Source organism: Leptosomus discolor, chromosome 27, assembly GCF_034619465.1.
Source record: "Leptosomus discolor isolate bLepDis1 chromosome 27, bLepDis1.hap2, whole genome shotgun sequence".
Taxonomy (NCBI): Eukaryota; Metazoa; Chordata; class Aves; order Leptosomiformes; family Leptosomidae; genus Leptosomus; species Leptosomus discolor.
The window spans coordinates 1849262-1874011 of record NC_141417.1 but is presented as its reverse complement, the minus strand read 5'-3'; the positions used below and the strand labels follow the sequence as shown (position 1 = coordinate 1874011).

Here is a 24750-nt window from a genome sequence, read left to right as displayed (position 1 = left end):
GGCAGGAAAAATTCAATCCTGAGCGTAAGGCCGGCTTTGGTTGTGCCTCAAGATCTCCCTCTCGTTTCCTAACCAGCCCTCCTCCCTCTCCAACCTCCAAACCCAGTGCCCTATTTCTCATTTGCTTTACGAGGGCCCGGCGGCTGCCACAGAGCACGGATGAAAAACAGGTTTTGCAGTTCTTGAGATAAGATCACAGGAGGTTAAACTCACAAGCCACGGTCAACGTGGCAACACTCGCAGGTTCGCATTCGGCTGCAGGAGCGTGCAGCCACCGGCAGCTTTCTGCTCCTATTAAGCTCAAGACCACAAGCAAGCTTTTAGATCCGTCTAATTTCAAGTTAATAAAAGAGCCTGGCTCAATTTATGGCTTCGTGCTCGCAGCACACGCAGTTTGCATTTCTGATATAGAGCAAGAGCTTTAGGTAAGGACTGGGCTGAGATTAGTTCGTTCAAGGCAGAAACTCCACGGTTGTGAAACTCCCTTAAATCAAAAAGAGAAGAAACCATTCCCTGCGAGTACACGGCCATGTTCCTTTGTGGGTATTTTTGCAGCCCTGATCATGTTCCCAAGAAAGGGGAAACCCTCCCTCCTCGTTCCCCCTTGGCTGCAGAAAGTGGAAACCATCCCATAAGCTGGGAACAATGAGGATACGGCTCAGTGAAAAACAAACCAAACAAACAGAAATTGAAATCATTAGAAACCTGGCAGCATCGGAAAAACTCCAGACCCGCTTCGCTGGGCGTCGCTGGCCTGCGAGCGGCGCGACCAACCGGTGCTGCAGGTGCGAGCTGGGCACGGGGGCTCTGCGAGAGGGGAGGCGAGGAGGGCGAGACCCTCTTTGCAACAGCGAGACCCCCCCCTCCCAGGAAAGCACCACACGCGTCAGCCGGCACCCTGCAAAACCTGCACCCCCCCGGCGCCGTGCAGAGCCCGCTTTGCAAGCGGGGGACGCTCTCCCACAGCGACGTCCAGAGGAAGGACTGCTCCGGCCTTCCTCCCTGCTGCCCTCAAATCCGTGGCACCAAACAGCCCCAATAAAGGGGGACTGGTAGCCAGGATACGTTCACATTCATATAAATACATACGTAGACACACACACACACGACTGTCTATACAGGAACGTATCCTGGCGTGCGCGCTCTCTCGCTCTCTCTATACATTTATAGTTGCTGAGTCTGCAAGTCACCCACGGAAAAGCAGATGGCTGAGCAGTCCAGCTTTCCCTGGAAATAAGGCTTGACGCCCCGCAGCGCTACTCTGCGCCCTTCCTCGGGAACGAGGAAGGTTAAACGAAGTTTTCAGCGGCGCTGAAGAAAACCGTGCCGCTGCCTCCGCGCCCTCAGCCCCCGTCTCGCGGGCAGGAGGGGCTCCCTTCGCACGGGAGACCAGAAACGCACCTTCCCCAGCGGTAGGTGCGTTTCTGATGTGATTTGTGACCGGTTGAAGAATCCTTTGGGACAAGAGGTGCTCCAAAAGGGCAATTAGATCCATTACCGGCTATTCTATTGCCACATGAAATAGGTTTACTAGTTGTGTGCCGCCTCATCTACTCCGTTTTACGCCAAAATGAACGAGTATGCTAATGAAGCGATTGGAGAGCGTGCCTGCTACGGCGGCAGCGGCTGGCGAGCCAACACTTTGCAGCACAGCTCATCCTCCGATAGCGTTTTCTTTGACAGGACCTGCATTAAAGCCGGCTCCTGCATATTTTAAGCCATTATTAGGTATTCTGCAGCCTTGGCACAGCATCTCTAAGACGACAGAGGGGAAAACCATGAAGCTATTTCTTCAGATCCAGAGGTGCTCTTTTTTCATTTTAATTGCTGCAGCAGCCAATATGGCTAAGAAACCCTAACGAGGGCTTGTTCTGGAACAAGCATTCACCCGAACAGAAAGGTAAAAGCCGTTGCCAAACCTCACTGCATCTCCAGAGCAAGAAGCCAAAGTCACAGGACAGACCTTTCTGAGAAAATCTGAACTAGAAAGGAGCTAACGTGAGCTGAAGTTACTTATCTCCTCTATGTACGCATTAAACCAATTCGTGCTAGTAAGCAATTACTTCACAGAAAATACCCCCACAGATATATTTCATCAACCACATCTGGGAGGTTTCTAGTGAAATATGCAGCAGAGCCTTGTCAAGCATGTCCACTGCGGCTACCAGAGACCTTTGCCAGTCAAATTCTAGCGCTGCACGTGCAGTACTCGCAGGAGGAGGACACTGCAACACCCTAAAATACGTGTAAGAACAGTTTCTGGATGAATTTTGCTTCAACCCCTGCCCTTTAAAATAGCCCCCTCCCAGAATGGCCTTAGGGGTGGATGTCCCAGCTTGGGGCCATCCCTCCGTAGGAGGGAAAAGCTGCTCTTGCACACCCAGCCCTTCACACGGGGCTGCAGAAGGGAGAGCAGCTCCGGCGGCTCCCACGAGGAAGGAGAGGGAGGGCGAGCGACAGCGTGCACGTACGAGCGCGCTTGTGGCACCGCAGAATTTCCCGATTTCCAGGTTACGTTGCTTTCTACCTAGCGTCATCTTCCCATGAACACTTTAAAAAAAACCCTTATACAAAACAGATCACCCCAACAGAGTAAGGCAAAGATCTCACGGGTCTCTGCATCCTGCTATCAGCACCCCCTGAGAACAAAGGCTGTCCTGAGAAGGTACTTGGCAGCAGGGTTCAAGCCAGGAAGCTTATTCACCTGCAAAAAGGACAGCAGAGAGCAAGCAAAGCAGCAGGAAAAGGGAGAGGGCAGCCTGCAGTAACTGTCACCCTCCCACTGCTAGTTCCACTTTCAAGCCGGCCACGTGCCAGCCCAGAAACCGGGTGTTGCAACAATCGCTGCATCTGTGGCACTGCAGCAACCACCCCGGGGTTATTTTTAACCGGCAGCATTTCACGTGAGGAGAAGGGGGAAAGAAAGGCAGCAAAAGAGAGGGATTAGCAAGTCCAAGAAAGGGGGCAGGGATGGAAACCAAGCCCCACGCTGGGGCTGGGGGGGGGGGTGACAGCTGCGCAGCACCGTCCTGCCCCGTGGCACCAGGCCATCGCCCGGCACCAGCGCCGACAAACGGGCATCGGGGAGGACCGCGGCGGCATGAGCACCCCTCGGGGAGGGGGGAGAAGCCTGCGTGAAGCCCTTGTGAAAGAAAAAGAAAAAAAGCCTTTTCCCTGCGAGGACGGGTCCCCGAGCCACTGCTCCGCAGCGCGAGGGGCTTCCAGATTCACCACGGCCACGCCGGCTGCTCGCTTCCCGGCTTTCCAAAGCGCCCCGGAAGGCCGTCAGCATGAGAACACCAAAGCAGCCGTCGTGCTAAAAGCACAACTCCTAATTAATACCTAATCAGCCAGAGGGGAGGCAAACGTGTTTCCCTGCGAAGAACGAACCACCGGCGTTCCGCGTTATTAAAAGTTGAGTCTTTGGCAGAGGCTTCCGCGGCAGTTTCTTCCCGGAGCCGCAGGATTTGCGTGGAGGTCCAGCGAGTCCTTTGGCATCCAGGCTCTTATTTAGAAAAGGGGAATTTGGAAAGCTGTCCAGACCCATTTCCATTTGACAGACAAGTGTCTGTGTCGGTTCAGCACCGCACACGTGCTTCAAATGCAAAGCAGAGCTGGCATTCTCAGAACTGGCAATGAATCCCAGCCATAGGAATGATAAAGATTTTAACTTACAGGAAATGCTGCTATTAAATAATATTTAAGTCTTAATTATATTTTAAAACAGCCATTTTACAAAAAAAGAAGTTCTATTATAGTGCTTTTGTAGTTAAAGGTCTGTCAACATTTCCATTTTAAACCTTCATTTCTAGGGGGTTTATAATTTGGTCATAAAAATTCATTCTAGACTGGAACTTGGCATACAGGGGCTCAGCCTAGGAGCAATATTTTTTATTATCCAATTTGGTTTAAATTGGTTTGGCCGTTTTTAAGTTATAGGAGTGTAAAAAATAAACGTTTACTGGTTTCAGATGCCTTCTCAAGCTTATTATTATTCAAAATTAGCTTTCCTCTCCCCACCTCCAAAAATACCTTCAGCCAGAGGTGGGAGATATCATTTTACTCTGCTGACAATACATGAGTTACAATTCAAATTAATTCACTTCTTTTGATGCTAACAACCTAAAGAGTTACTATAACCAACCACTACTTTTACGCAGACCCATTACATACTGTAAACGCTCCGAGATTTGTGCAGCATCTGCCATTTTGCGCTTGATGTACAGGTACTGCAGCTGTAAAGGCCTTAATTTGAAATAAATAATTAACTCTGGAAACCTGCATTCCTGTAAAATAACAGAAGACCTTTAACTAAGATGTTTCTCTGTAGAATTTTATTTCAGCTATGGCAGCTTCAAATAAAAAGCTGCAGATGTGAAGCAAGCAGGCGTATACAGCTAGGAATTCCTCGCCACAGAGCTTCAGACGTTTCCTTCAATTTAAAAAACAGCAAAGAAACTCTAGTTTATGGCTCAGCTCTTCAAATCACTTGGGTGCAGTAGGGACGCAACACAGACGTGACTTTGCATGCTAACTACAGACCAGGGGTATCTGTGCCCAAGCATAACAAAAGCTCAGAGAAGGATTTTATTCTCGCTATCACATAATTTTTCATTTTAATATTTGACTGGTACGGGGGGGGGGCGTCAGCCACAGCTCGACCCCAACAGGAGGTGACCCTTTTGGGAAGGCTTCGTACCGCCTGGGGCCACCTGCAAGGGCTTGCAGGGGGATGGGAGCTGCTTCCCACGCGATCCAGCCCTTCGCTTGGGTCCCCCGCCGACACACGACATCCAGCCCCACGGCATCGGGGTGCCTGCGTCACCTGGGGGCCCCTGGAGCTGAGACCTGACGTCGATTGTGCCACGGAACCCTGGCAGGGGCTGCTGCAAGTCCTGCTCTTGGCTTGCCACTTCACCGGCCCCGTCCAGCTTCGGTGATTGGCATCATCCACCCTGCTCCACAGAAGCCATTCTCCTGATTAATAAGGCTCTGATTTCCAAAGACACAACGGCTCCCACCTCATTAAATCAGTGGGTGTTAGGAGCTGAATTCTTTAGGAAAAAAAACACCCTGCGCCTGTGTCCAAGTCCATTCCCACTCAGTTCCCGTGCCAGGACAGTAACAATTTCTACTGGAGGACAGGGTGTCATAACTCTGGTTAATAACCATTTAAATTCCTGTTTGCTCTAACAGCAGGTAGCCAATTGGGCTGAAGTTTCTCAAAGATTCGATTCTAACGCTCTGAATTTCTTATGCAGTTTGTCTGGCTTCCCTTCATAAGCTTCAGGAACAAAGTCTCGAGAGGCAGACCCTAAGGAGGCTGTTAAATCAACGCACAAGTGTTTCTTTCTATACGTGCTCATATTTAAACCGAACACATTCGTGTCCTGCGCACGCGTGGCCCTGGCCGGGGCTGGCAGCAAGCTCCAGCAGGGCTGAGACATCCCTTTGGGTTTTCTCATGTGAGTACAGGTGGCTCCTGGCAGCTTCAAGACACTAAATATTGCCTTACCTCTTGCTTTACGCCGTAACTGGAAGGAGAGAAGGACGGTAACAAAGCAAACCTTTGTCATCAGAGCAAAGGAAAGAGGCTTTGTTGTAAAGCGAATGGCCACGGGCACCTTCTTCCTCTCACCTCCAGGCTGCTCTTCCCACCTACCTACTGGCTTCACTATATTATTCTGCCTCTTTTAATCACAACAGCTCATCTTGAACCATCTGCTTCCACTGAGGACATTCAGCCACTGACAGACCTGCAGAGACAGGGGCAAGACTCGTTCCTCCTACTGGTGGAGCTGGTCCCTACCTGAAACTGGGATGAAGATACAGCGGTACAAATCGTAGCTCAGGCTGCCAAGAACGACAACTCCACGGCTGGAAATCCCACGGCCAAGGTGCTGCGCCTGTCCTGGGCCACCGGAAAGTTTGAACGGTGACAAGGAGAGCTCGTGGCTTCTTGGCAAGAGAAGCGGGCCAGTTTTTCCACTCTACACCGGGACTCATATAAAAGGAATAATCTATATTCGTTTGGATTATACAAGCTACAAAACACACCTTAGCTTCAGTTCCACATTTAACCAATCGCAGAAGCCATTTGTTGCCTCGTATATTACAAAGCAATAGAGATTTAAGGGATAATGGTCATGGCGGCAGAGTATACAAAGCAATAAACTGCTTTTGAGGTTGGTTAAATGCCAAGTGATGCTGAGGCCTCAATGCCATAAACATTATTTCTATTATATGACAAGATAAGAGGATACAATAAACCACAAAGAAGAAAAATCATTTTCTGGCCTCGTGAAAGTTCTGGGCTCCGCGTTTCTCGGACACTGCACGAGCATCACCTCCGTGGCACGGGTTTAAGGGGAATAAATTGTTAAATTAAGGGTGGGTTTAAAAAGCAAACGATTGTTTGAGGAAATGGCCTGTATAACTGTAGCGCTGGAATTAGGACCTGAGTGATGATTTGTGTCACTTATAAAAAGTGAAATGGTGTGGAGTGGGGAGGCAGGGGCTACAGAAAGTCTTGCTCCCAGTAGAATATATTCAATATTACGGCCCCTCCATTAGTTTGGGCAACAGGAGTGGTCCAAACAGTTTTATTAATAAAGATGCTCCTCTGTTATGACACTTCATAAAGCCTCAAGCAGCCAGTGCTGCCGGAGCAGAAGAGGCACAACCGTTGGAGAGGCACGTCCAGCCACGAACCTGCATTTCGTGCTGCCAGCCTGCCTGCCCAAACCAGAGATCAGGCACCCTCGAGAGGGCTTTAACCCGGTTTCATGAGGGAGGATAGGGAGCCCGACACGGGGTGACTTCCCCGCCGCCACCACTGGCTCACGGTAATGAAGCAGCACCAGAGCATCGAGCCCCCGCCTTCCCTCCAGACCTTTGCTCTGGATGCCTTAGACAGGACGGCCGAAGTTTTAATTACCTTGTGTTAATGAGTCAGAGCTGTCTCATTATACAGACTTAGCTAATACCTTTCAACTTTAATGGCAACGCTGAAGTTTACAGCCAACACTTGGTTGCGCTAAGGCTGCCTTTCATCACTCTGTGTGTTTTAAATGGGATTAGAAGATTTTAATAACGATTAGCAGCGCACGCCACCCCCAGATTAGTTTCACCGAACAGATTCAATGAAAGCCTGACTCGAGGCACTGCGCTACGTCTTCTGCAGACCTTTCAGAGGCAGGGGCTTGCCTCCACCACCTCCTCACCTTCAGCGGCACGTCCCTGCTAGAGAACGGCTCTTCTCCCTCTACACAGGCAGGGCCAGGGGGAAGGGGGTCAGGGAAAAACGTGTCACCTGCCCTCTTAGAGAAGAAACCAAACAAATGACCTTGAGAAGAATCTGTTTTAAAAGCGGTATATGCGGCACATTTAGAAGTCAGCTGTGTCACAGCAGACTCACTGTTGGGAAGCGATCGCGTACAGAATCCAAAAATAACCGCCATTAAAGACCTAGCAACCAAAACATGTTTACATACCTACCGAAAGCCCACTAGCTGTGATGATATGGGGGGGGGACGGGGACACGGCAAGAGCGGCTCATCTATTTTCGGTGGCCGCTCCCTCTTCCCCCTCCTCACTTCCCTGAAAAGTTGGCTTTACAGCCTTTTTCTGCATAGAAACGGTGAAGGAAAAGGAGGAAAAAAAGGGCCAGCTACAGAGGGGAAGCAGCAGCTAATGGTTCAAAGAAATTACACTGGGAAGCAAAATTTTTTTTTTTTTTTTTCCTCCTTTAAACTAAACTGGGAAGATCACCACTGGTTTCACAGTAATTGCCTGCAGTCTCCTGTTCAAGTCAGTTTGGCTCTGCTGTCCCTTCTTCTCCCGTGACCTCCCGTGCTCCTGCACGTCTCAACGCAGGGTTTGCAAGAGGCAGATTTAGCGAGTGGAAAAAGGACTGGGCGATCTGTGCCCGTGCCCGCTGCCCCAGCTGATGGCGAAATCCAGAAGCCCACCCCGATTTACTCAGGACCAAAGCAGCCTGTTCCCGTGGGAGCAGCCCACCAAAGCCGGAGTGCACCTCTCAAAGAGGGGAATACCCAGAAGAGCAGGAATCCGCAGGGATAAAACCACACCAAGGGATTGGGCACAGGATCAAAGGTTTAGAAATGAGAGAAAGGAAAAGCAACATGAGCTACGGTAGTGAAGGGACCCAGTGAGCCAGGCGTTATCCCAAAAATGTTGACCCTGATAATCCAAGAGGCTCAACAGCCACCGACACCCTCCCATTCAAATGGCTTTTTTCCTAAGCAAGATGCACCCAAAGGTCTTAAAGAATCAGAAAAAAAAAGGCTGAATCCTGCAAGGAAGGCTCCCTCTCCCGTGCCAGCCACAGCCTGGCTTGGTTTTGAGGTGGGAAAAAGCCTCCTGTGCTGTAAGCAGTAGCACAGCACCCCCTGGGCGGGTATTTGCGTGCCTGGGTGAAAAAAAACCCATCAGATTACCTTCTAGAAAGCTCAAAGCCCTGGATCATACAGACCCTGACGGGAGCTGTAGGCACTCAGCACCTGTGGGAAGGTCAGGATGTTTCTGTAGCAGGTCACGCAGAGCTGACTGCCCCTTTTCATCCGCTGCGTTGGGAGACAAAGGTCTCAATCTTTAGGAATGAGGGAAGGGACCGAGATAGGGGCAGCCACCTCTGACCCTTATTAAGGCTTCACTTTAACGCGAGTCCACGTGAAGAAGCCATTTCTGATGGGATGATCCACGGTGGCTTGTCAAGGGTCAGGGTTTAGTGCCAAAAGGCAGGACAAGCTGCTGGGGAAACAATGCAGCACGTGCTTCGGAGGTCGAGCCCTGCAGACAGCTGCTGGCCGCCATCAGCCGCCCGACTTCAAATTCGGATTTATTTTTAATATTCAAAGCTACCCATTGCGCTACACCATCACGACGATCCAATTTTACTCCGCTTGCCCCAAAAAGCGCAGCTCGCCCAACGTTAATTTTAGCTGATGATCCTTCCACGACGGTCCGTACAGCTCTCGGGTACCACTGCTGTGCATTAGCCGTGAGGAGGATCTGTAAAGGCTCTTAAAAACCTTCAATGTGAAGCTTAGGTACAGAAGAGAGGACAAAAAACATTCCACTAGGATTTACAGGGAGAGGCTCGGGGCTCCGTGTATTTAGTTAGTCCGAAGGATTGTTAAGGGATGATTCGATCAGTCAGTAAACACCTACAGACATCAGAAATTTGATAGGAAGGACTTTCTGTCTAACAAACAAAAATTAACAAGATCCACAGCCTGGAAGCTGCAGCTGAACAGGTTTAGACTGGAAATAAGGCATAATTTTTCCTTACCAGCAAGAGCAATTAACTATTAGAACAACTTAACCAAGGGCTGTGGTGAATTTTCCATCACTGGAAATATTTTAAATCAAGCTTGGATCATCATTATTTAATACATGCTCTGGTTTGAACAGGTATTGAAGGACGTTCTAGGAAACTGTGCACGAGGTCAGGTTAGATCACAATGAATCATACCGGTATGAATTACCCGGATTCTAACATTTCAATATTAACATGAAGAATTGTCAGAATTACCCATAAGCAGCAGTCTGGAACAGCGAAAGGAGGAAGCAACCACCTTTATATGTCATTTGTGGGAGATTGTGGGAGATTAAATTTAAATACATTGTTGTTTGCCTTAATTGCTTGTTTGAATCCGATTTTAAGGTTGTATGATTGAAGTCCTCACATCATTAAGTGCTCAAATACAGCTAATACATTTTATAAATGACTTGCACAATTTCACAGGCAAAGAAGTTCAAGATAAAAAGCAGCCTACCAAAAAAAAAAAAAAAAAAGAAGAAAAAAGAGGAAGATCACCTGCAGGTGGATAGAAAATGCTTCAAGATGAGACTAGTGCTAGAATGACCAAAAAGCAGAGAAGTCCTAACTGTGTCTTTTTAAAGAGCCCCAGCCCCCAAGAGCTGCCAGATGAGAATTTTTTTTTGACCCATTTCTGTGCTATAAAAATAAATGCGTCACAGAATTCACACGCAGTCTCGGAGGACGTGCCCTGGGGATGCAGAATTATCTTTAATTTCAATTGCGAGACCCACAAGAGTCGTTAAGGTATTAAATACACTGAAGAACTGGGGGGGGGACACGACACCCAGGGGGAGCACCCTGGGATGGGTTAGAGCTCCCAAACGCGTCACAGCCATCGCAGTTTGGCAACCCGACATCCAACGGTTGCAGCCAGGGAAACAAAGCGTGCGCGCATCACTTGATATCTAATTAAAAGCCACAATCCCCCCCCCTCCCCACCGCCAGCTCCTTCCCCTACAAAAGGCACCTCAGCATCTTGGAAGTTTAAACGCTTCAGAACAGCCCAACCCAGTTCTCCCTGGACTCGGCACTGGGCTGTCCTGCCACAGAAGCCCCAGTTTCTAATCGCTCCCATTCAAACAGCCCCAGCAATCACTGCACCATCCCCCTGTTGCTCCCATGAACACGGCGCGCGAGCCACCGAGACGCTGCGCCGCCGAGCCTCGGAGAGAGCCCGAGCTCGGCTGTGGGAAAGCGCTAACTTCATGGCAAAGCCAAGCAAAAATGCAAAACCAAACTTCATGGCAAAGCCAAGCAAAACGCAACGGGAAGGTGCCTTCCCCGGCGGGCGAGGCGACCAGAAAGGTCGTAGGACTGAAAAGGCGACGTGACTCATTCTGAGCAACAACCGTTGGCCCTAGGAAAGCCAGCAAAAGTTTTGCAAGGCCGTAGCCAACTCCAGCCCCCTGCCCATGGGGGAAAAATTCACAATGGGTCTTTTTTTTTTTTTTTTTTGCAAGCCCAAAATAGACTACGGCAGTTTGGGGTTCACGTAACACAAACCATCAACTGTCACATTCTCAGCTGCTTTACAGAATATGCTATAGCAGCTAACTCATCCCGACAGAGAACGAGTGCCTGTCCTTTGGTTAAACAGCCTTGAAAGAAGATGAGCAATGTTATCAGAAAACATTAACGGGATATCAGCATGTTTTCTCTGGGCTGTGTGGGTCTCAGGGAAAACACCAGCAGAATAACAATACGCCAGAAAGCAAGGCAGATTTCATTACTTTGGAGTGCCTGCGCTTGCTCATAACCTGGATTTACACACTGCAAATCCTCTGATCTGATTACCTCCAGTGATCACGTAAAACACCGGCTTTAAACTCTTTGCCTCAGTGATAAAACAGCCACTTTGATTCACAACGACACATTCACAATAAAGTATACTGTAAACGTACCTGTCCACAGCCGGGGGCATTGCACACAAACGGCCTGTCGTCTCCCATATTTCATGCAGCTGAGCTAAGCTGAGGAGAGAGGAGAGAAGAGGAAATTGTTAAATAAGCTACAAAAATTAAAAATATCAAGAGCAGAAGCTGCCCTTTGCAGAGCTGTAATTAATCAACACCACGCTCCCAGAGAAGGAGGATCTCTCTGCGCCCTAGACACAATCATGGAAGAGGAATTAATCCAACCCAAGTTTCAATAAGACTTTGGAGGGCCCAGTTGGTTTTTCACGTAGAAAGAGAAAGCGCGGCATTGCAGCTGGAAGGGCTCATTGGGAACCGTGACAGGGAGACAGTGCGGGCCAACGGGTAAGAAAGGAGCAGGAGTTTTCCACGCCTGGGCTCCCACCAGGGCCCACCACCAATTCTCCAGAGGGTCAAGGGAATTTCTGCATCTCAGCGTCACCACCTGCAAGACGGGGCCAACGCTCGTCTCCCGCAAAGGACCGCCCGGCGCAGCAAAGACCTACAAAACACCCCCCCGAGACGGAGGGTGGCGAGGAAGAGCCCAGCTTGCTTCACCCTCCCTTAGTATTTACAGAAGGAAGCACAGACACATAAGGAAAGACAGCGACAATCTACAGGAGGAAAAATAAAAAAAAAAGAAGTGCAAGCAAGAAGCGATCAAATAAATCCAAGTCCTCTCTATGTACAAGTTATATTTTCAATGGGAGAGAACTAAAATTTGTCATTTAATTAATTAAGGGATTATAGGAGTGGTGCTCCGTTTTACAAGGCAATAATCTGGCTCCCTAGTGGGTAAACTACAAGGCTGATGGCAGGGGTAGTTTATCACAGATTATAGCCAAGGATAACAAAACACTCAGTCCTATTATGCTACAAGTGAAGCTATTCTTATTAATAAAAAATAAGAGTAAATAAAGTAACCCCCACCACCTCAAATTCAAGAAATAATGGTTCCCTCCACCCACTGATATTTTTATAGCAGGATTTTAAAAAGCTATAATAAAGCAAATGCTATCTCTTCAGGGGGTTTACTGTGCGAACATGTTCTGGCTGTTCACGTTGCTTCCAGCATCTCTTACTCCGAGTTCAGCACTTGGCTCCGGCGACGCACGTCAGCTTGTTACAGCCAAGAGCAGAAATGAAACCAGAAGGCGGCCAAAACGCGTTCACGAAGACACAGGCTCTTTTAGTCAGCTTTCGGCATTTCTAACCATTACTACACACACGGACACACAGGCTGAGCAGCAGCGAGAGGGTGGGGAGACTTGTTATTTTTAGGCGCTACATGAGAAAGCGCTCCAAGAATGCGACTTTGCAGCGGAGGGTGAACGCATGTGCTACAGAAAACAGTCCCCTTTTGCTTTTGTTGAGGAGACACAGAAATCAATTCTTGCTTAATAAGACAAAAAGATTCTTTTTCGATGAGCATGTGCTAGGGCAGCGTGCAGCTAAAATGGGTGGCTACAAGAGGCGGAATTCCCCTCCCCGAGCGCTGGCTCAGCCGCAGCACACAACAGCAACAACCAAGAGTTATGAGAAAGTAGCTGCCAGTTCTTCTCCCACAAAAAGGGGAGAGACGTCCACAACGCTAGACTATGTTTGGATTTATTAAGCAAAACTCTGGGGCCTATGCAAACACGAACTCATAAAGGATAAATAGCCCTCTCACAAATGGAACAGGCGAGGAGCCAAAACGCTCCCTAGCACAGGACAAGCAGAATAATAAAGGCAATAAAGATGGCCAGGAGCATCTACCCACCGGGGCAGCCCCCCAGAGAAGCCCACAGAAGCGACGTGGGGCTTGCAGAAGATGGCAGCAGCTCTGTATTTTCACCAGGAAGATTAAACCCTGGTGAAGGCTAGCCTTGAAGCGACCTGGGTGCAGAAGACAACAAGATGAGCCTGAACCAGGACATGTCAGAGAGACGGGACTCTTCGTACCATCCTTCTGAACCTTGACCAAAGCTCCGAACTGGGAACTCGAGAAACCAGAATACTGACCCACTGCTCTTGCCTGCTAAACAAATGGGGATCTCACCTCCATCCACAACCAACTGATCCTCCTCCAAGAGGAATCTCCTTCAGGCCCTGAAGTAGCTGACTTACAAGCATCTGCTGCATCCTAAACCAGCCGCTGTCACGGCCTGCTCCAAAGTCACAGAGGAGCCCAAGGCTTCCTCAGGAAGTTTTAACATGCAAGAGCTGTCTCTAGCAAGGAGGGATGATTCTTGTAATACCAAATCACTGCTCAGATCAACTCCCTGACACTGCAAAGAAGAGAAGCACAAAACTGATTAAACACTTTTTACCGCCTGCACTTGAGGTGCAAAGATACTTCAACCTAAACCTTCCAGTCAGCTCCACAAAAAGCTGAAGCTCTGAATGAGCCAAGAGACAGGGCTTAGTCCTTCATCTCCCACTCCTGGCAGAGGGCAGGCTAATTACTACTCTTTCTGTAAGAAAATAACAGGAGAAATCAGATCAGACGCAAAGGAAACATCAGCTCGATGACTGCTAGAGTTCTTTTCCCACCACCTGGGCAGTACGGTGGCAGGTAAGACTATGGTATCAGGACACAAACCAAATAAAAGTCAATAATTGCTGTCTTGGGCAGCCTGGACATTGTTTTTCCTTCTCCCAACAGTCAGACTGGTGACCAGTCTCATTTTCCGCCTGTCATCCTTACCCATAAGAGACCGGGATCTGTCCCACGGCTCTCAGCACGGCCAAGGCTCCCGGGAGCTGCAGCCAGTGCCCAGCAAGCTGAAGGCAGAAGCAGGAGTCATAAGCTCCAGATTTCTTAATCCCTATTTAGTCACTGACTCGTGCAGGCTTTGACAGACCCATTACCTGCCTACAAAGTGAGGGGCACAGCTTTGCACTCGTGGGGGCTCACAGGTTTGTGTTTGAAGGGCACTTCGACGGTGTAAATAGCACCAGGACTGGCCACACTGGCCACTGGCAAGTGAAATGTCTGGCCACACGAGAGCCTGAAAGCTCCTCTCGGAGTCCTCGCAGCCAGGTATGCAGGTGAACGGATCTACAAAGGGAGCCTGGGGCATCAGTTTTTACAGTTTGTTCTCAAACTAATCACAAAACCCAGAAGTCCTCTGCCAGCCCAGCACCCGTCGAGTGGTAAGAGCAGCTCCAAGTTACGCAGACAGCGGCAGTCACACAACTTTAAAGGACAGCTGAAATGCCCCTTGCTGTCAAAGTCAGGCTGGTGCTGGAAGCGTTCGAAGGCTGTTTAAATCACCCTCCTACGTTTAAACTCGGTTGCGGGGGATGAGGTTGGGGATGTGTTTATTCCATCAACAAACAAGTCTTATTGTTAAACATGCAGCATAATTACTACGGAGGGAGCCTGCTGCATTTCACAGGGCAGCCAACCCTCTGCTTTTTTAATTAACACAGGTCAGAGATCTGTCCTTACCGCTGGCACTTAAGCAGCCTGCTGCCTTCGCCAGGATGAAGAACTTCAGGGTCTCTCTACCTCACATTTATGCTTCCGATGCATATAAAAGCTATTTGAGAAATTAAAGAAATGGATCAGCTGTCACTCCCGGGGCTTTGCTAACACTAACTGAAACGGAGAGCAGGAAAACAAAACAAAAACCCAATGGCATTTCAGGCTGCCTGCCAGCTACTTCTGATAGCATAACAAGCAGCTCTACTAAAAAAATCGGGACCAACACGCTGCAAAAACCTCAGTTTACTTGATCTTGCAAAGTGTCAGGAGGATTCACTCATTCTTTAAAGAAAGATTTAGCTGCTCGTTCACTACAGAATATGACTGGTATGTACATACATGTGCTCAGATTTATATCTCATTTAGTCAGGATAAATTGCTTCAATAAATTCTATTCTTAAGAACAGGCAGAATAAGCAGATGATTGGATACTGGGAACACATTCTCATTCCTCTTCCTGCAGCCGCGGGACAGTATTTCACTGTTTTGATGATTTTTAGCATGTTGGAAACAGCAAGGGGAAGCGAAGAAATGCAGACAGATTACTGAAGCGTGCTTCAAAGTTCTGTCAGCACAGACCTGACAAGCAGCTGCCGTCTCGTGGAAAGCTGAAAAGACATTTTCAAGCAAAATAAACTGTGCTCCCCGAGCCTCTATGTGTTTTTCATTCTCTCTTGCCTTATTAACCGACGCAAATAACCTATAGGCTGCCTGTAAAAAGAAGCGAACCCAAAGCCACACTTCACAGCAGTCTCGAGCCTGCGTTGTGCTGATAATCAGGCACCCCTTGGAGTCTGCACAGGGTATTTAAGAATACAAATTTTCTGAAGACTAGCTTGTACAGAGCAGCGCTCTCAACGGGAGCAACTCCTCTGGAGCACGCACAGCATGCAGGAAAAAAAAAATAGAATAAACATGAGCTTTGCATCCAAGAGCACATCTGCTCTGCTGCGGGTCTCCTTCCCACCTTCAACCACCACTTCAGCTCCTCACCAAAGCAACCGCAGCACCGCAAGGGGACGCCTGCAAAGCCGGACAAGTGCAGCCAGGACAACGGCCGCACTTCACCACTTCTCCAGCGCTGCTTATCCGAGGGCGTCAGCGCTGCCAGAGCAACGACTTTTTCCTGAAGTTAATCTCGTTCTCGATTTGTTTGGGCCATCGCCTCTTCCTACTTCTGGCACGGAGATAAATGAGAAATATTACGTGGAGCGGTTCAGTGCGTGCCAGGATGCCGGGATGATACCGAGCTGACACGGGAGGCACGGGTTGTGATAGCATCCGAGAGATGAGGGGCTCCTGAGAGGCACAGCCCCAGAGCAACCGTCACCCAAGTCCTGTTCCCAGCTCTCGAGTGGGCATCTCGACCCACTCACGACGGCGTTGTGGCTGGAGAAAAACGAACCCTCTGGAGATTAAACGCACACCCACGTGGGCGCCACTTACTCAACGGCTGCGTGAATAGTATTTGCAGGGTAGGAAGATATTGAAAGTTTTGGTTCCACAAGGAAAGCCTTTTGTTAGTTCAGGTCCCTCGCTGGGAGGGATCGCGTGCATTTTTAAAGGGAAAAGTAAGAGTCCCAGCACACAGGGCTGCTGTGGGTCTCCTTCCCACCTTCAACCGCAACTTTAACTCCTCACCGCAGCAGCTGCAGCATCGCAGCATTACAGCTGAGGCGTCACGAAGTTAAATATTCTGCTGTGCGTGCGATGAGGCCGCATGTTTTACATGTCCATTAACCAGAGAGCATTTGGGGCAGCCTGAGGCCTTACTGATAGCACAGGGCTTCTACTGAGTTCAGAAGGACTACAAGCCATTGTTTCGGAGGCGATTCTTGGTTTGATGAAGAAAGAATTGGAGACCATCGACTTTACTCTGAGGCTTTGGAAAATCTGAGTCAAGCGTGTGAACGCGGCGGTGCACACACATCAATTTTGTGTGCAATACACCAAGCCTGCTGCAAATTGCTCAATAAATAATTCAGTCAGCAGACCCACCTGAAACTTGCTGGAACAATTCCCTGGTGAAGAGTCCAGAGAATTCAAAAAGAACCCCCTCAAACAAATCAAAAGATCAAATTAGCACCTGCAGGACCCAAACCATACAAAATCCCCTTAGAACCATGGAGGCTCATAAATGAAAAGCCTCTCATGGGCTGAACCTGGCACAAGAGCTTGCTCTCAGTGATGAAGAAGGTGGCAATTTGCCCTGTAACAGGTATTAGGAGACCTACAGGCTTTGATACAGCTGAAGAGGAGATTACTTACCACTTCTGAACTGCTTTGTCCTCTCAAAGGTTAAACCTGACAGAAGGTCTTCTCCATGTTTCAGAGTATTACCCGTTACCTTGGATCAAACGCGTTCAGAATGATGTTTTAACTAACCTGTTTGCAATGCCTGGGGTAGACAGGATCAACCGTAATCCGAGGTAGCCACGAGGATCCCTAATCTAGGCAAGCCCCTGCAAAGGGAAGGCAGACAGAGGGAAGTGAAGAGTGTTGCCAGCAGCACCAGTGCCAGCACAGGGCGATTACATGGCACGATATTCACTGAGCCTCCTTTTACACGAGAGGAAGGGAAGGGTCTTCCCAAAGAGCTGCGTAAAGGCCACAGGCAGAGCTGGACAAGCCTTTGCCACCTCTGCGATGACAAAGCATGCCGTAATTTGGAGGAGATCCACACACACTCCCCCCACTACCACCATTTTGGGGAGGTAAAGCTCCACCCATTTTTCAAATGGGTGCTTTGGAGGTTGCTTTGCTGTTACTCTTCCTTATGACTTTTCACGGGAGTCCGTCAGGAAACAAATGAATTGCTGGGATGGGAAGCAGGAAGAGGGTCCTGTCCAGGACTTGGGAATCTCTTCAGCAGGCAGCTCGTTTCCCCCAGCTCAGCACACACCCCCCCCCTCCTTTGGCACACAATTCTGCCCAGTCTCATAGGAATGTTCTGCCTTTTCCCACCATCACTGACGAGTTTCTCAACCATCCCTTTTCCCCACCAACATCCATGTATGCACACAGCTTTACTCTTCCCAGTCCCCTGCTGCCCCCCCGGCTAAGGGCATGAGCTGGCAGGTACATTAAACACCAACAGAAGGTGTAATTTTAAACTTAGCAATGAACCACAATCTAGGTGTGAAGTTCTAGAGAGGTTAAGTGATGCCCAGCTTCATACATAGACAAGATGATGTCGTCATTTTTACAATTAAAATATGCGTTTTAGCCATCTAAACAGCCTCTTGGTACTTGCAAGAGCTGGAGGTGAACAGGCTGCAGGTACCCAGTAAAAGCTGAAACCTTCCCTTCCTGTCCAAACGAACCGAGCTGCCCATCAGAGCCTCTGTTTATGATGAAGAACTTGACTGGGACACTGGTCTGGAGATAAGCTAGTTTTGCTTACCTCAATAATCGCAATTTCCACTTATGTAAAAGTTTAATTCTGCCTGCAGATATTAAAGTCAGCCCGTATGCTACTTTCCCCCTGGTACATCAGTCCATAAAGTGAAGCGGTCCCAAAGCATGTTAACTAACCCATTAAGAAAAAACTAAGCCCGTTATCCTAGTCTAGACAGACACCGAGGGGTAATATTTTAACTCCCTTAAAAGGAATTAGACATATTACATGCATCAACAACAGCAATGAAAGACCAGCCTTCCTGAAAAGGATTTCCCCCAGGACGCGTGTTGGCACCTCATGGAACCCATTTTAAAAACTTCAATTTGGAAACAGTTTAGGAAGAGACACGAGAAGCAGGATACACGTCTTCAAAAGCACATTTGGCATTTATGGATCCTTCCATCCGAGGTGCTCTCGAGCCTTTCAAATGCACCAGTTTGGCTTTTCAGAGGAAAAGAGTTTCCGAGGTACGCCTGCAGCCACAGGACGAGTCACGGTTTGGGTTGGCAGCGTTAGCCTGATGCCACAGAAAGGGTCACAGTCAGACTCTTAATTGCCTTTAGCATCGTTACCCACAGCCACGCGTTCACGAGCGTGCGTCACCACAAATATCCCACACCCCAGTGCTAAGTACACTCGACCGCCCTGATACGTGTCAGGATCCAGGTTCGAGCAGTGCAGGGTGTTCGTGTTCGTGAAGCTCTTGCGGACCCGTTCCAGCTGAACTACTGACAAGTAGCTGAGGTCTGGAAGCAGTCTCAAGCCAAGATTTGTAAGTCTGAGTCATGCCTCTTCTGGTTTGCAAAAGTCACGAGCAACTGGTCCCTCATCCCCTCCGAGGACGTTGCTGGGGCTTTTACCCTTCTATGTCCAGCTGCCTTCGGTGGTGGTCTGACATCTCCCGCTCACCCTCACAGGTCCCACCAACTGGAAAACACTTTTTTTTTCCTGGGTCACCTCAAATCTCCATCAAAAAAAAACCCTTTTCCTTAAAACTCAGTGTTAAGATGGAAGAAACTCCCAGGTCATTAACTCTGCTGAACGTTGGGGGATAGAGTCGGTATGAAAAATGCTCTAAAAATAAGGCTCTATTGTGGTACTTGCATGTGACTATTGTTATTGCAGGAATGCTTGTGCCCAACACTCTTGCATCTGTGCCTTGCAAGACAAGCTGAAATACTTCAAATCCCAATGAACACTTGGGCGTACACAAAAATTGTTCTGCTTGGAGTTTGCCAGCACAGCTCCCCTCTCCAGTACAAAGGCACTCACTGGCACACCAGTACAAGCACATTTATGGTTTAGCCCCATAAATCATAAGGATAAACTTTACATTAATATGACCACAAAATTAAAGCTAGAGGTTGCACCAGCTATGAAACAAAACCAAAAGAGCTGCAGAACAACCTCCTAAAAATAGGCTTAAAGTAGAACGGCAAACAAAAGCGAACTGCATGCTCTGCTGACAGAAGTCTCTCTCTGTTAGGATTTACTCACCTAGGAGGACCTGAGTGAAGAAGGAGCTGCAAAATGAGTTAGAAGAAAGAAAATTGCTAGAGAGAGGGACATCAAGAGAAAAGACGTACCTAGGGAACCAACTGTAAGTTAAGATTGTCAGTGAAAGGTGCGGTGCAGAAACAAAAGGGCTGGTAGCTTCCAAGAGAGGAAGAGACGCCTGCAGGTACGGTCAAGCCTCTTTCGCTCTATATTCTGTCTGTGCATGAGTTTCTCTAGTTATTTTTCAGATTCCAGTAAAAAGCTCCCATCTCCCATCGTGCTCTCTTACCCCTCAGATTTGCAGCCTCCAAAAGAACAAACAATCGCTTGAGCGCTGCACTGTGAAAACGGACAATTTAGGGACTTTCAGCAACGGTTTTAAAAGCCTGCCAAGAGTTACGGCAACGATGGAAGGAGAGGGGGCGAGGAAAAGCAGACAAGTCACACAGGATAACGGCACTGGTGCCTCGGTGTCAGGATCAGTGCCGACACCACGGTGACTGTGGCACCCAGCACCCCAAAAAGGCTCTTGCCAGGGGCTCTGGGATGAGGGAGATCATCGGAGACGGGCGATGGTATCTGCAAGCGCAAAGAGGATAACCAGACGGCACAGTGCAACTGCCCCGTCCTGTATCACTGCAGGACATGTACTGGCACAGAGATTATAACTGTTCTACTCTCCAAAATGAAAAAGCACCCTTCACAGTCAGATGTAAAACCCATCACAGACACCAGCCTCAGGCGTGCAGGAACAAGTCCAAGCAAAGGTGCAGCTAAAGGTAAGATGTCTTTCTACCAACAGGCAATACAGAAAACCTGTTTGCAGTTGTCCCAGGCTATTAAATAGGGCAAAGAGTTTTCAAGAAGGGTGGAGGATCCCGGGAGGGCTGTGACTCTTGCAGGAAAATTACAGTACTTAGCTGATGGCAAAGGCAGAACGGGATCAGAAACGGTGTTCTTCTAATAATGCCCGTATTTGCCCAAAAAAAGAGAACAAAGTCTTCCCGCAGAAGGCTTCGGCACCCGAGATTATTACGAGGTACAGCCTGAGTACTGCTACGCCTATGGCAAGCAAAGCTTGTTTTCTCCTCCATCAAGTCGCTCTGCTCCTCGCTACTCCTCTACTTTGGGCATGCCGGTTTAATGCAAAAGGTAAAACAGAGCTAGGAGTTAACTTTTTATGAGACTGAGCTACATGGGATTAATTCTCAGAGACTAATGAGTCGCAAGGCCATCCCAGATCAATTTGGGTAACTTTGTTGAGACCTGGGAGCCATGCCAAGAGCATTAACAACCAGAGCCGCGATACAAACAAGCCTATTCAAACACAAATAGTGCTCAAGACACTAGACCAAGCCCCAAGGACAGGCAGTACACTGCTACTGGGAAGAAGAGATAAAACCACAATAAACTAGATTATTATAGATGGCTGCACAGAATCTGCGCTGCAGCATACTTCTTACTACAGGAAAATATACACGATCGCAGGCAGACTCGAGACAGAATCCGTAATTGCCGCTGGGAGCTGGAACTGGAAGAGAGGTTGGTTGCAATCAAAAACCAAACTGCTTTTTGGTAAGTACGAGGGAAATAAAGCCAGACTAAGAGGGCCATTTCTACTCCACTAGCCAGAAGAGAAGGAAGCATAAGGCACTGCCCCAAGCTCTCAAAAATAGTAAGAGATTTCCCACTAAAATGCAAGGAAGGAAACATGTTGCTTTGAGACCGTTCCAGGAAAGGCTCTTTATTATTTTTCTAAGTGCAGTCATTAACAGCTCTCTGCCTCGAGCTTCCTGACCATCCAAAGGAGCGTTCAGCACGCACCGCTCTGAATAGGCTGGGATCAGCAGGGTCACAGAGGCAGCGGCACCCAGAAAACACACCGAGGGGCACCCAGTCCTTCCACAGCACTGGGCTGACGTTTAGCTCAGCATTCCCCATCCACCCCAGATTAACGTACAAGACTGCAGTGATGATTCAGAGCACAATAATCCCTTGCAAAGTGGGGTAAAAATGAATAGGTCAAGTACTTCCTTAAAAAAAAACCACCAAAAAACCAAGCCACTTTACCATTCAGGCTTCCTTGTGGCAGGACTAGCGCTACAAGACAGGGCCAGGTGCCCAACCAGCTTTTAGGTGTTTTGTAAAGTCATTTTCACTGCTGAATGACTGCTGACTCTCAAACTAAATTAGGTGCCTGCAGGGACTTCGGAACAGAGCTTGTTCTGCACCTTTGGGTGCCCAGATCTCTTTTTGACTATTTACCGCCAGCTATTATACACCCAAAGCTATTGCGAAAGAGTCTCAGTTTTACAGGGAGCGGCCATCACCGAGCTTAGTGAAAATGTGCAGGCTGCTCTTAGCCCTAAGCTTTGACTTTAAAGTTATTTTGGGGTGTGAGGGAAGGAGTGTGAATGTTTGCTTTGTAACCAAAAAGCTACCAGAGAGCTTAAAATTGTCATCTGGGAAAGAAGGCCAAAAGCCGACGCTATAAAATCTGCTTCAGAGGCACAACACCCTCATGCTTTATAAGCTTGATAAAGCAAATCCAACTGTATAAACTGGAATATTGGCAAGGAGCGTGCTTGAAGTAAATCTCCAACAGACATACGGTATTTAACATGTCATTACGAGTTAACCTACAGCACAGGGTGAAAGCAAAGTCCAACCACTTACCATCTGACTGTACCTTTCTCGGTGTTCCGCGCTGCTCCCAAGCTTGTAGAGGATCCCCTATCCACAGGAGCATCCCCAAAGAACTGCGACACTATCTCCTCGATTGCACATCAAAAATGCACTACACCCTTGCTTCTCGCTTGCAACAGCCCTGGAGCTTCACCACCCCAGCGAGCTGCAGTTGCTGCTACCAGAAGAACGACCTTTTCCTACCAGGCGTGACATTTGGCCCTAAAGTGACTCAAAAAAGCCGCTCTCCTCGGCTCACACAGCAGCAAATCGACAGCCCGGCCACAAAGACTATGTGCTTTGGACAAAGGGTCAAACCTCACACGGAGCAACAGCCCCGAACAAGAGTCGCTCTCCTCCTCTCAGCGCGCGAGCGATGGGATAGGGCGGCACTGTCAGTGTCCCGTCAGACGTAAAACAAACTCCAGCGAAAGGAATAACACGGGCCCCAAACCGGCGCATCAGCCATGAGAGACTTTGCTGAGACCAGGAAAGCTTTTCCCCTGCAGTTAGAGCAACAAACCCCCTTGGCTGAGAGCTCTGACAGCCAGAAGGCTTTTCCCAGCGCTGCTTCCACCAGTCTTCCCAGCTACACACCCCACACTGTTTATAACCCTCTTATAAACAGCCACGAGTTTACCGTTACCATAACAAAACGTGTAATTTGTTAACGTTGCCCCCACATTAGGGTCTGGCAGGATAAAAACTATTATAGAAGCTCCATTGTCCAAGAGCCTCCTCGCACTGGCCAGCCTCCAGATCAGATCTGGCCTGGCCTCCGACTTCAGAGCAAGGTGTTAGAGAAAGTCTCGTGTCATCTCAGCACGGCTGGGCGCCAGCCGAGCCGCGGGGCTGCCCGTACATCACAGGCAGCACGAAGGGAAGGATTCTTGGGGGGTTTTCATCTCTGCAGAACACCGTGATGAAAAAAAGCAAGCGAGACCAACCCCAACAAGTGATCTGGAACTGTCTCCAGAAGGTCCTTCTGCTCTCTGGTATCAAGCTGAGGGCCCCTGGCATGCAGATGCCTCATGGTTCGGTGTTTTCCAGGTGTGAGGAGAGTAGATTTCATCTCACTAACAGCACACATCCTCCTGCTCCTCCTTTCACAGTCTCATTCCCGAGAGAGAAGTAGCTGCTGCTCTTCAAATACCTACTTTAATGAACCCTTGCCAAACACCACCGAAGCAGCCGTAGCTTGGCAAAACGTGCTTTAACGCAGGCAAGGTTTCTCTAGTTCGGTGCCAAGTATCAGATTTCGAATATGAAAAGGCATCTGTCCAAAGGGTTTCGAAGCCTTTGATGAATGAGAGACAACATCCAACATAAACCAGCAAGTCAGCAACTTCACCAGGCAAGAACATGGAGAAAGACCATCTCTAAATCACTCACATGCCAAAGTTCGGCTTCCACTCCCAGTTTGTGGAGGAAAGATGGACTCTGCAGGATGTCCCTAAGGGAGAGACCAAACTGCAAGAAGCTGACAGTGGACAGAGCAGGACTCACTGGTAGGACCCAGATAGAGTATTTGAGCCAGCTCTCATCACATACAGCATCCAGCCACAACACTGCAACGAGCAGCAAGGCTCCTGGCACGGTTTGTCATCAACTGGTTGCTCCAAGACCTCCTCCGAAAGGGGAGGAACTACAGGGAAGCCCCTAAGCCTCTCCACTGAGGTCAGACAGGCCTCCACTTACATCCCACCGTTGCTGTCACCTCTAAGATCAGAGCAGAGCCCGCGTCTTTGGCCAGACCCAGGGGTACATCTGTCACCAGAAGCAAGGTGACAACCTAAGCACAAACCCAGGCGAGAGCAGCCCTGTACCCCACTCTAGCCAGAGCAACGCAGCACAAACCTTCCCCACAACCTCAAGCAAAAAGCTTTTCTTTTCCCCCTTCACGCCACAACCAACTGAACCCTCGCAGCCCGCAGAAAAAAAAGCAGCTCTGAGCAGAGATCACCGGGTGGGAAACGCTGCTGGCCTCGCCTCCAGCAGGTTGGAACCTGCAGCAGGACGGCACACGGAGCAAAACAGACCCTCTACCCAGCAGCCTCCGGGACGCACGCAGGCAGCCTCCGGATCTCGGCACTACAGCTCTCGGGTCGCCTTGTGCTTCTTCATTAGCGGCGATACATCTTCGGCTATGTACTTCTTCACAGCAGGGACAACACGCTGCAAGAGATCTACTACAGGAGAGAGAAATAATTCAAGTTTAAGAAAGGAAGGAAAAACCTAAGAGACCCACTGTTTCTTACTGAGCAGAGATAATTACCAGAAAGCCATGACAAGCCTTAGAGAACGCATTATTTTACCTAGGAAATGCCTAAGTGACCTAGAAACTGGAGTCCCATTTCCTGAAATTATTTAGTCGCTTAAGAGCCCTTGTTTCAATGAAAGCGAGAAAAAAAGCTGCTGAAAATGGGACGTAAGAGCC

The 24750-nt window shown here is 48.9% G+C and overlaps 1 protein-coding gene across 4 annotated transcripts in view; it reads right to left on the bottom strand.

Annotated features, from left to right (window-relative positions):
- Positions 1–11295, bottom strand: part of LOC104346124 (cyclic AMP-dependent transcription factor ATF-7) — a 43416-nt gene extending 32121 nt beyond the window's left edge. For all 4 annotated transcript variants that reach the window (XM_086478624.1, XM_086478628.1, XM_086478627.1 and 1 more), the window contains exon 1: positions 11248–11295. In XM_086478624.1, the coding sequence (XP_086334750.1) occupies positions 11248–11295 (48 nt within the window). The remainder of the gene's footprint in view (positions 1–11247) is intronic.
- Between the last annotated feature and the right edge of the window lie 13455 nt (positions 11296–24750).